Source organism: Orycteropus afer, unplaced genomic scaffold (genome assembly GCF_000298275.1).
Source record: "Orycteropus afer afer isolate SDZICR_OR568_19922 unplaced genomic scaffold, OryAfe1.0 scaffold00037, whole genome shotgun sequence".
Lineage (NCBI taxonomy): Eukaryota > Metazoa > Chordata > Mammalia > Tubulidentata > Orycteropodidae > Orycteropus > Orycteropus afer.
The window spans coordinates 1,453,994-1,465,809 of NW_006921624.1; the positions used below are offsets into that span (position 1 = coordinate 1,453,994).

Genomic DNA, 11,816 nt, shown 5'->3' on the forward strand with positions numbered 1-11,816 from the left:
AACATTCAATGTCTCTCTGTTGTAAGCAATTTAGAAAATGAGTGAAAAATACCCCCATAATTTTAGCACCTAGAAATAATAATCATTAGCGTTTTGGTATGTATTTTTAAGCTTTAAAAAAATTGTTTTTAAATATACAATGTCAACATTCTTTACCACATTTCCAAATTCCAAAAAGCAGTGAAAATGAAAACTTTTCCTCCACTGGATGTTAAAACCTGACCTTAGCTGGTGTGGGGCTATTTTCAGTCTTTATTATAATAGCCCTTTAGTATGAAAAGTTAATACATTTCTTTGCAGCAACATGGGGCAAGCCTGAGATCCCACAGGGGATATTACAAAATATATGGTCTGTGTACAGTATTAGCTTTCTAAACTATAAAAAATTATGAATTCTCAAAACATAATCTGGCCCCAAGGGTTTCAGATAAGGAATGGTGGACCTATATAATGTGTATATAAAATAAATACTTAAAATAGGGTCATGCTATTTTGTAATTTCTTTATTCATCTAAAAATCTATTGTGAATTTATTTTGTAGTTACCACAAATATTGCTCTCATATTAAGTGATAGCATAACATTTCATTTTAATAATGGCCTTCTATTACATTATTATGAATCTACTGTAATGTAGCAAATCCTTTTAGGTTTAGATGCTTCCAGTTTATTGCTCTACATCTTTTGAAGTTATCAGATTATCCTTTAAGATACCTTCTAGAGATGGAATTACAAGGCTGAGAGGAAAGCACTTTTGAATGATTGATTAATTCATTAGATAATGTATTGAGTGCCTATTACATACCAGGAATATATTGCCAAATTGCTCTCCATAAAGGCTATACCACATAATACCAGATCTGTTTGTTAAAGGAGTCTAAGAGGAGTTTTATATCTTAACCTATTTTTATGAAAATAGGTCCCACAAGATAAAAATTGTTGCATTCCTCCCTCAATAGCTGGGGGAGCTTACGGGGTCTGTGCTTGTTAAAATATATCATACCAGAGGATCCAGTCAAAACAGGAAATCCCTTTCTGCCCTAGCAGCATGGCAGCTCAGCAGCAGGCACCATGAAGTGGTGGAGATCAGGATCCAGTCTCCCCTTTTCAGTTTCTTCCCTCTGACAGCCCCCCAGGAAGGTCAGCTTTAGACTCACGATCAGTGAGTAAAGTAAAAATCTTACTTATTATGAGGAAAAGATCAGTTGGATGGGGACAAGGAGGAAAGGCTCTTTGAGGACGATCTTGGAGCTGCCAGATTCCCTGAGCAATTTGTATCATACAGAAGCCATTGTTACAACTTTCTTTTGAGAACAGAGCTGTGTGGTAGAATATCATGTGTTTTCTTTTCACTCTTGGCCCCTATCTCTGAGGTTATCATCTTTCTCAATCTCTCTAGGAGGAAAAGGACATAGTTACATATAGCTGAATTTTCAGCTCTGTTGATGTGTTTATTAAGTTTGAATTTGTTTGCCAGACGCCTGAAACTCACTTTTCTTTGGTACAGTTTTTTGGCCTTCATATTGAAAGTGTATTCAGAGAAATAGGGCTTACCTTGAACTATTTTTGTTATGCTGTATTGTGATTGAACACTGTATCTCTTAGAGATTATGCATCAGCTTTATCAACTATTTAAAAAATATATTGATATATGTTGCTGTATTAACAAGTAATAAATGAATATGTGAGGAAAGGGAAGAGAGAAGTGGTGTTAACTAAATTTTGATATTACACTATTTTAGCTTTATATGTTAAATTATGAAAAGCTTATGTCTTCAGTTTTTATTGGGATAAACAAACCAAATTTGTGATTCTTGGCTTTTGACTTGCAGCTTGTGTTAGCTAGTGATAGTTCCAGACTGATAGTTATTTTCTCAGAGATGAAGTTTCTCAAGGAGAGCATATTTGTAGGAGTCAGTCAGTGGAGAAAGGTGTTTCCTTTGTAAAATATTGATGAGGATATAAGCAAATGATGTTAGTGTACTTAGTGTAAAGTGCTACCTGAGAACTTTTAGAACTTAAGATATTAAAAAAGAGTTCTTGGCTTTACTCCCAAATAAATACAAAGAATTTATTTTATGATTTGAAATGTTCAGCAGGATGCCAAATTCTCCATATGAATTGGATGAATTAATTTCAAGTTCTCTTAGTAAAGAAATCTACTTATGTCCATATTTTGTTTAGAGTAAATACTATTTTATTGGCATTGGCAGAATCCTTTATACAAGATGCCATTGTTTATAAAAGCTGAGCTTCCTAGCTTCTCATTTGTGCAGCTGCTGTAATAGTTGTTTCAGGCATCTGTGTAGGTACAGTTGGGATTATAAGAACTATGATGTTGCTTTTACCCTCTTGGAATTTATAACATAGTTAAAAGCTGAAACAAACACACTTGTCTTTAGGAACCTATCTCTATATCCTTTGATGTAAATCTTTAATTAGTAACTGATAATGCAGTTTACTTTGAAAGGGGCCTGTAAAAATGCAAGTGAACATACTCTTTTTTAAACATCTGAAAGGCAGTAAAATCTGGAAGGTGGTATTAAATAAAAAGATACACACACACCACACACACACACACTGTCCCAAAAGCTGTATTTCAAATGGGAAAATAAGTTTCAACATTAGAAGTATCCATAAAGTAATTAGGCCTTAAAAGGTAGGGATAGAAATACAAGCCTAAAATTATTCCTGGTTCATTTATATAACTTGTTTAACTAAATTTTGTAGATTGAGTATCTTCTTGCTCTTCCTGCAAGGTGCTTCATGGATCCAAATGTTATGAATTTGAAATTGTTGATTTAGTTATTTCATCTGTTTTCTGTAATCTCTGGTGTTTAAGTAAAACTGAATTTTAATGTAATCTATGCAGGTGTTGCAGGCAATGGGATACCCAACAGGCTTTGATGCAGATATTGAATGTATGAGTTCCGATGAAAAATCAGATAATGAAGGCAAAAATGAAACAGTGTCTTCAAACTCAAGCAATAATACTGGAAATGCTACAACTGAAACCTCCAGTACCTTAGAGGTATAGTCATGTTTCTTTTCCCCCTTAGGAAAAAAGTAATATATGTGCATTGTAGAAAATTTGAGAAATATGGAAAAATATAAATAAGAAAATCAAAAGTTACCTCCCAGAGGTAAACTAAAACCAAACCCACTGCAACTGAGTCGGTTCTCATAGGACAGAGTAAAACTGCCCCCTCAGGTTTCCAGGGCTGTAAATCTTGACAGAAGCAGATTGCCTCATCTTTCTAGTGTGGAGCGGCTGATGTGTTCGAACCAGTGACCTTTTGGTTACCATCCAAGCACTTAACCACTGTGCCACCAGGACTTCTCCCTCCTAGAGATAGCCATTATTAATATATGGGTTTATTTTCATCTGTTTTTTTTTTTTTTTTTCCCCCATGAGTATTTTTATGCAGTCAGTCCTGTGTTCATGCAGGTTTTATAACTCTAAAAAAATCTGTAAACATGTCTGGATAGCTGCACAATATACCATTGCATGAGTATAATTTAACTAACTAATTCTCTACTACTGATCATTGAAGCTACTTCCAGTATTTCATGATTATAATGTATTAAGAGGATTACAGTAACTGAAGAACTAAGTATGAAGAACTAAAAGAGATCCAGTGGGGAATTTGTGACTGTTTGAAGTTTGTGCTAAGCTGGTTTTGGGAGGCATTGGATAATCATTTAGTTGGTTCAGTCCTCGAGAAAGGCTTAGCCTGACTAGTACGTATCTCATACTCTGAGTAAATCCTGACCTGAGAGCTTATTGCCCCAGATAATAGAATGAGGCGAGATCCAAATAGAGAGTGTACTGGCACATTTGTGAATTCATGGGGTCCTTGTTTACTGCATTCTTCATAAGGAAAAATGACTTCAAAGTAAAAAAAAAAAAAACCTGCTTTGACTGCCATTTGTGATAAGACTAATAAGTACTTATTATTTTTACAGTTCATAGACTCCTACCCAGTGCCAGGTGCTGCAGAAATTGCATCCAGGACCTCAGGATACTCTCAGCCTAGAAGAACAAAACATGTTTATAACTGTTCTGGTTACCTAGTGCCACTCTGACAAGAATATACCACAAATGGGATGGCCTTAACAAACAGGAGTTTATTCTTACAACTTGGAGGCTTTAAGTGCAAGTTCAAAGTGCCAGGCTCTAGAGGCAGGGTGAAAGCCCCTCAACCTTGGGGTCCAGCTCTGCCTCCTACTCCCAGCCCACTGGAGCTAGAGGCGTTTCTTCACTCAAACAGCTTCTGGCTGCTGAGGCTGGAAGCCCCAAGGTTGACAAGTAAAAAGGCACAGTCCTGAGGTTACCAAACCACACAGCAGGCCATTTACTTAAGTCCAGTGTAAGTCCCAAGGTCGGCAGAGCATAGCAGGCTGCTGAGCCATGACACGGCTACATGCAGGGTCCAAGCGTGCCAGAGGCTAGAGACCATTCTCAAAGCTTCTCCTTAAATGCAGGAAGCAGACTATATCCCAAAGGCAGCTACTCAGCTGCTTGTGGTAGATCCCACCATGGAGTTGATTGCCGTTCTCATCATGGGGAATAACTACCACCAGCTGCCCAGCCACTCAACCAGGCCCAGCCGAGTTGGCACACAAACTGAACTACCACAATAACTAATTATAATATAACATGATAAGTACTATGATTGTAAAATGAATATGATGTAAAATCTCAAAGGAGGAAGTGATTGTGAGATCTATATATACTCACACTCATACAGTCATGTAAAATCAAAGGAGGTGAAATATGAGATAGGTGTTAGATGATGAGTAGGATTTTACCATGTGGGGAAGAGGTAGAGAAAGCATTCTGAACAGAAGGAATAGGGGGTATAATGATCTGGAGCTAGAGAAACAAATGTTTGGAAACAGCCAAATGGGCCAGTATGGAGAAGGCAACAGGGCTCAGTGGGGACTGAGACCTGTGAAAGCCAAGCCCAGTTCTCCACCTGATCTTTTGAAGTACAGAAGACATGGTACCTGGCTGTTGAAAACACCAGTCATTCATTCACAGGTGGTAATCGCAGAGAATCATAGATTCTAAAGAAAGAAAGGCTCATTAATTCTGAGGCTCAGATCCATTATGTGCAAAAGGAATTAAAAAAGAGAGAGAGAGCAGTGTGGGCTGGGCTAATAGCAGCCTTATGCGTATGTGGAGGTTTGGGTAATGAATACATGTATACTTTGTTTCTGTGTAATGTTGTAATGGAAGACAAAAGAAACCCCTGTTATTCATTTCTCCCTTTAAAACAGTAGTAACTGATTAAAAAAACAAACAAAATAAAACGTTGCTGTCGAGTTGATTCCAACTCATAGTGACCCTATAGACAGAGTAGAACTGCCTCATAGGGTTTCAACGCTGCAAATCTTTATGGTAGCATACTGCCTCATCTTCCTCCCATGGAGTGGCTAGTGAGTTTGAACTGCTAACTTTTCAGTTAGAAGCTGAGCACTTAAACACTTCACTGCCAGGGCTCCAGTAACTGATTGGAAATTCAAATATTTTTAATGTCTTAACTCATTTTTTGTAAAAGTGATGTGATTTCAGATTTGGAAAGCAGATTGTGATTGACATAGACAGTTTCAAAAATTACTCATTACCTTTTGAAAATGGAGACTGGAAATTTGTTCTGAATTTTAAAAAATGCTTTAAGGAGTGATACTTACTGCCTAAGCCCCAGGAGTGTTTACTGAATTTGTTTTTAAAAATTGTCCAATGTTTCATTTCTGCAGCATCAGCCACTTACAAATCAGTGTACAGTATTGCTGTCCATTGGGTTCTTATACAGAAGAATTCTTTTGGGCATTAAATTACTTTGTTCAGCATTTATTGAGCAGTTCCTGTCCTGGAATTACTGACATGATCTATGACCTCGAAGAGTGCTTGATCTTTTAGTGTTTTCTTTCTCAAAATTATAGTGCTTTGTGTATGTGTTTGTGCTAGCCTTTGTTGTTGAACCATCACACTTCTATGAATTATATATATATATTTCTTCCTTATTCTAGTCTTACCCCTTTTAAGTCAGTCCTTTCTACTACTGTTGGAATGATTTTTTATAACAGAAATCTAATAATGTTATTTTTCAGCTTCAAGTCTTTCAGTGGTTCCCCATTGTCTAGGATAAAGTCAAAGTTCATTTGCTTGGCATACAAAGTCTTATACAATTTGACCCCATCAAGGGTGTTTCTAATCAGGTCCTGTTAATACCACTTCCCTCTCCTTACTCCTTCATACAAACTAAACTTCTTGCCATTTCCCACACAAGTGTTCTTTTCTTCTCTTGGACCTTTGCATTAATGTTTCTTCTGTTCAGAATACTTTTCTCTCTTGTTTTCTCCTGATGACATGGTCAGGTACTTACCCTTTAAGGTCAGGCTCACATGCCCCTTCCAGGAAAGCTATCTTGACTGCCCTAAAAAGTGATTCCCTCCACTATGTTCCTGTAACATGTATGTGTTCTAACTTTTCCTACATTGTTTTGCAGTGATTGTATATGCATCTGCCCTGCTAAACTATAGCTCTTTGAAGGCAGGAAATGATTGCCTTTATTATTATTTTTCAATTTCAGAATCCATTTATGTAGTCTATTGTTTTCACCTTAACCCTTAAAAACCAGTTACCCTTGAGTTGATTTCTGACTCAGGGCAACCCCATGTGAGTCTGAGTAAAAATGTGTTCCACAGGACTTTCAGTGGCTGATTTTTCAAAAGTAGATTGCCATGGTTTTCTTCCCAGATGCCTCTGGTTGGACTTACATATCAATCTTTTGATTATCACCCAAGTGACTCATGTTACCACCCAGGGACTCATGTTTTTACCTTAACTCAAAAAACAAACCTTAACTGCCATCAAGTTGATTCTGACTCATAGGAATCCCCATTGGGTTTCAAGGCTGTAAATCTTTATGGAAACAGACTTCCTCATCTTTCTTCCATGGAGGATTTAAACTGGTAGATTTAAACTGTGGACCTTTTGGTTAACAGCCAAATGCCTTAACCACTACACCACCGAGCTCCTTTGTTTTTACCTTAAGTGCCCATAATCTGTTTGGAGAAACTGAGAGGTGTGCAGGCATATTTCTTTCCCACCCCCAAATTGAGAGGTATTTCTTCCTGACCCTAAAGATTAATAATAGTGAACCCTCAGATGTCTTCTGAATCCCAACTCTTCTAACATTTATGTTAGTCATTTAGAGTATTATAGGCAACACCACACATCAGACCCTGGAGTGCCGTGTAGTGGTGAAGTTCCTGGATTCTTGGGACTAAAGGCAGGTTGGCCAGATTACTGACTGCAGCATTTACTGCTTATAGAGTTTCTATGCCTATTTTACCCTTTCTTTAAGCAGGTGATCATGTATCCTAGCTTCTAAATGCTTTTAAGTAGAATTTTTGAGCCTCTTTTTCAACAGAGACATCGTATAATTCTATTAATAATATAAATTTAATATTAGAATAATACAGATTTAATATTCTAAAATATTACTTGATTGAAAACCTGCATATTCCTTTTCTCTTGTAGGTAAGAACTCAGGGCCCTATCCTCACAGCAAGTGGCAAAAATCCTGTAATGGAGCTTAATGAAAAAAGAAGAGGTCTTAAGTATGAACTCATCTCGGAGACTGGTGGAAGCCATGACAAACGCTTTGTAATGGAGGTGTGTGCCTGTATACAAGCCAACTTTATATGTTTCCTAAAAAATATAGGATATCTTGAATTTGTATTTTAGACTGAGATAATTTGTGTGGCACAATTTGACTTTTGGTGTTTTCTGTAGTATGATACATTTAAATTAAAGCTTCATTGGGGAATTGCTTGGGATAAATGCAAAGTGCTGTTTTTTATTTTAGGTAGAAGTAGATGGACAGAAATTCAGAGGTGCCGGTCCAAATAAGAAAGTGGCAAAGGCAAGTGCAGCTTTAGCTGCCCTCGAGAAGCTATTTTCTGGACCCAACGCAGCAAATAATAAGAAAAAGAAGATTATCCCTCAGGTATGAGTTAGCATTAACCTTTGTAATACCTTTAAGAATGTTATGAGAATTAAATTTCATTTCCTATCCTTATATCATGTTAGCTTTTTCTGAACTTACTTCTTTTTCTTAGGTTTGGCAACTTTTTCTCTGGGTTAGTCCAGTGAATGATATAAATCTGGCCAGTGGGTCTTTGTTCTGTCATCCTTCTAGGTGGGGAAAAAAAAAGTGTTGAAAGGCCGTGATTATTATTAGGGGGTGGGGATGAGGTCTTTCTCAATTAAATAAAAATGTTGAAGTGATTTGGACTTTATCGAAGTGTTACCAATCTTTTAGTTTAGGGAGCTGCCAGGAATATTTGGGGCGTATTTTATCAGAGTCTGCAGATACTCTTTATTTCCTATCCAGTTTTGTTCTTTCACTTCGTTCATTATGGGTTTCAGTTGGGGGTGGCACAGTAGAGCTTGATACTGTGTGCTTCTGTTCATTACTGGCATTGGGGATGTCAGTGCTCCTGAAGACTCAGGTTCATAACAAGATCCTTAGAAATGATGGCCTTTATGTGCTTTTGGATACCATATTCTTTGACCCATTCATTTATGCATTAATAAAATATTTTCCAGCCATATAGCACGTGCATATTGTAAGGGAAAAAGACATATGAAGTAAGTACAAGACATGTCCTCTTCTTCATGGAGAGTACTGGTGTAATAATGTTCAAGGATATTGTATAGCAGAAACAAATCAACTAAAATTACTTAGACTAATAGAAGGAGCTCTGGTAACATAGTGCCTGAGGCACTTGACTGCTAACCAGAAGGCTGGGGGTTCAAACCCACCAGCCACTCCTGGGAAAGAAGGTTGGGCAATCTACTTCCATAGTGATATCGCCTCAGAAACCCAAGGAGGGGTAGCTATGAGTTGGGTGTGACTCGACAGCACATAGCAACAATAGAAGGAAACTTTAAACTGTGTTAATAAATATTATGCTAAGTTTCTTTAAAATATGTTAAATCCATTGTAAGAGGGTGGAATTGATTTCATTTTATAAATGAGGAAACAAAGTCCATATTAAGATACTTGCCTATAGTAACATCGCTAATGGGTGGTGGTGGTGGTAGTTGCTGTCAAGTCTGTTAAAGTAGAATTGCCCCATGGGGTTTTCAAGGGTGTGACTTTTTGGAAGCAGATCTCCAGGTCTGTCTTCTGAGGCACCTCTGGGTATGTTTGGACCTCTAGGTTTTCTGCTAGTTGTCAAGCACTTAACCACTTGTGCCACCCAGGGACTCCTAATTGAGGATGTAGCATCCCTTTAAAACCATGTCCTTATCCACCAGCCACTCCTTAGAAGGAAGGCTGGGTAATCTACTTCGTAGTGATACTACCTCGGAAACCCAAGGAGGGGTCACTATGAGTCGGATATGACTCAATGGCAGTGGGTTTATCCTTCCAAAAGGAGCTCTGGTGGCACAGTGGATAAGGCATTTGGCTGCTAACTAGAAGGTCAGCGGTTCAAACCCACCAGCTGGTCTGTGGAGGGAAGATGGGGCAATCTAAATTTACAGCCTCAGAAACCCAGTGGGGGTCGCTATGAGTCGAAATTGACTTGATGGCAGTGAGTTTGGTATTATGTCCTTACAGAGGTCTTAGTCATTCTACTATTGCATATCACATTGATCTTAGACATTTGTTTTGTCTTCATCTAAACTTCTTGTATTTAATAAACCAAACCAAACTCACCGCCATAGAGTCGGATCTGACTCCTAGCGACCCCTCCTTGGGTTTCCAAGGCGGTATCACTACCTAAGTAGATTGCCCAACTTTCCTTCTGAGGAGTGGCTGGTGAGTTTGAACTGCCAGCCTTCTGGTTAGCAGTCAAATGCCTTAGGCACTATGCCACGAGAGCTGCTTAAATTCTAGGATTCAAACCATAAATGGAAAAATAACTTTTACTGAAGTGAAATAAAAATGAGGTAATCAAAATTGTGGCAGTACATATATAAAGAATCAGTTGATTTTCTTTTCCTAAAGTCTTCCAGTATATAGGACAAACTATGTATGAAATTAGTAGAAAGAGAATCGTTACCTTGTTTGGTTTGGTGTAGTTTTTTTTCCCCATGGGTTACATGTGGTGTTTGGTCAGTTAAGTTGCATTTTAGAAGCGTACATGCAGATATTTATTAGCTTGTTGTTTGGCTCTGGTGGGCATGAGCTAGATTTGTGTGTTGCTGCCAAATTGCTGCTTGCTGGCTATTTGTGACTAAGCTGTGTAAAAAAAGAGATGTCTGCGTGAAGTTTACTCATTTTTAGACTTTCCATACTAGAAGCTGTAAAACTCAAGTGTTCACTATGCTTTTACAGCCAAGATACAGTCTATTTTAGATATGTGGGATTTATTTCTGCCAAATAGAAAAATGTCTCTCTCTTACACATTTGACCTTGACATGTCTTCTACCTAGTCATATTAGAGGTAGTATTCCAGGTGGAGTAAGATGATGATTTTTCACCGAGAGAGAAGTGTGTGTGTACTTGGGCCCTTGAAGCTGCCTAGAGTTCCTCTAGGGCCCTGGTAACTTTATCAAGCAGTGTGCTCTGAGGCTCTGTGCCTCCTTGCCTACACCTTGATTATAATAGGGCATTTTAGTACTTTCTAGCCAGAGTTTATTCTGCATGTTATATTTAAGAGTAAGTATAATATTTAATTTAAAACTAGACACCCTTTTTTGATTTCCTTAAAATTTCAGTTTGGGAAAATGGTGATTTAGCAGTCTCAATTGATCTGTTTTACTTTTCAGAGTATTTCATACCTATTGTCTCAGTTGCTCTTTCAGCTCTAAAGTAAGCAAAACAACGTGTGGATATCATTATCCTGGTTTTATAGTTGGGGAGGTCAGCATAGAGAGAGATCATGATCATGTGACTTCACTAGACATGGTACTTTAGAGCAAGGGGTGCTTTTTATTTACTTATTACTTGACTGGTTGATAGACACACACAAAGGAAATAACTCCAAAGAAATCACATGACTTTTCTGAGGTCATATTTACTTATAGAGCAGGAACTGGCACCTATGTTTTTGGTCCTCCTACCTTAGTAGTAGTTTTTTTAAACCCCATTCAGGTTCACTAATGTTTTTAGGTGGTTTGTTATGGTGGTGGTTTCTGCCTCTGGGCAGAGAATTCAGTGGATTTTGAACCAAGATACCAAGTGTCTATAATCACTGTTGTTCTTGTAAGCTGCCATCAAGTGGGCTACTCCTCGTGGTGACCCCAAGTACAATGGAGCCAAATGTTGTTCAGTCCTGGGCCATCCCCATGACCGGTTGCAGATTGGACACTTGTGATCCGTAAGGTTTTCATCGATTGATTTTTGGAAATAGATTGCCAGGTCTTTGTTCCTCATCTGTCTTAGTCTGAAGACTATGCCAAAACCTATTCAGTCAACTTCATAGCAGCACTCAAGCCTCCGCTGACAAATGGTGCTAAAAAGGCAAGGAGGCCACATCTTCTGACCTCCTCTAACCCCACAAGAGGAAGAGGACCTATTACTGTAAGGCCAGACATGCTGCCTCCCTCCAGCCTTATACCAACTGCTCCTCCCGCAGCACCCAAAGCCTATCAGTCGGGTTCAGTAATTCACTGCAGTGGCCACACAGAACTCACAGATTATGGGGTTTATTAGGGAAGCACCAGGCTACAATTCAAGTTCAGGAACAACATTCAGTCTCTCTCCCAGCAATGCGTGTCTCTCGGTGTCTCTCTCCCAGCAATGCGTGTCTCTCGGTGTCTCTCTCCCAGCAATGCGTGTCTCTCGGTGT

At 38.4% G+C, this 11,816-nt stretch overlaps 1 protein-coding gene across 1 annotated transcript in view; it reads left to right on the forward strand.

Moving 5' to 3' along the window:
* The window catches only part of LOC103193420 (spermatid perinuclear RNA binding protein), an 83,538-nt gene that overhangs the window by 56,791 nt on the left and 14,931 nt on the right, over window positions 1-11,816 (forward strand). Inside the window, exons 11-13 of the mRNA XM_007936622.2 lie at window positions 2,872-3,030; window positions 7,552-7,686; window positions 7,880-8,020. Coding sequence (XP_007934813.2) covers window positions 2,872-3,030; window positions 7,552-7,686; window positions 7,880-8,020 — 435 coding nt within the window. The remainder of the gene's footprint in view (window positions 1-2,871; window positions 3,031-7,551; window positions 7,687-7,879; window positions 8,021-11,816) is intronic.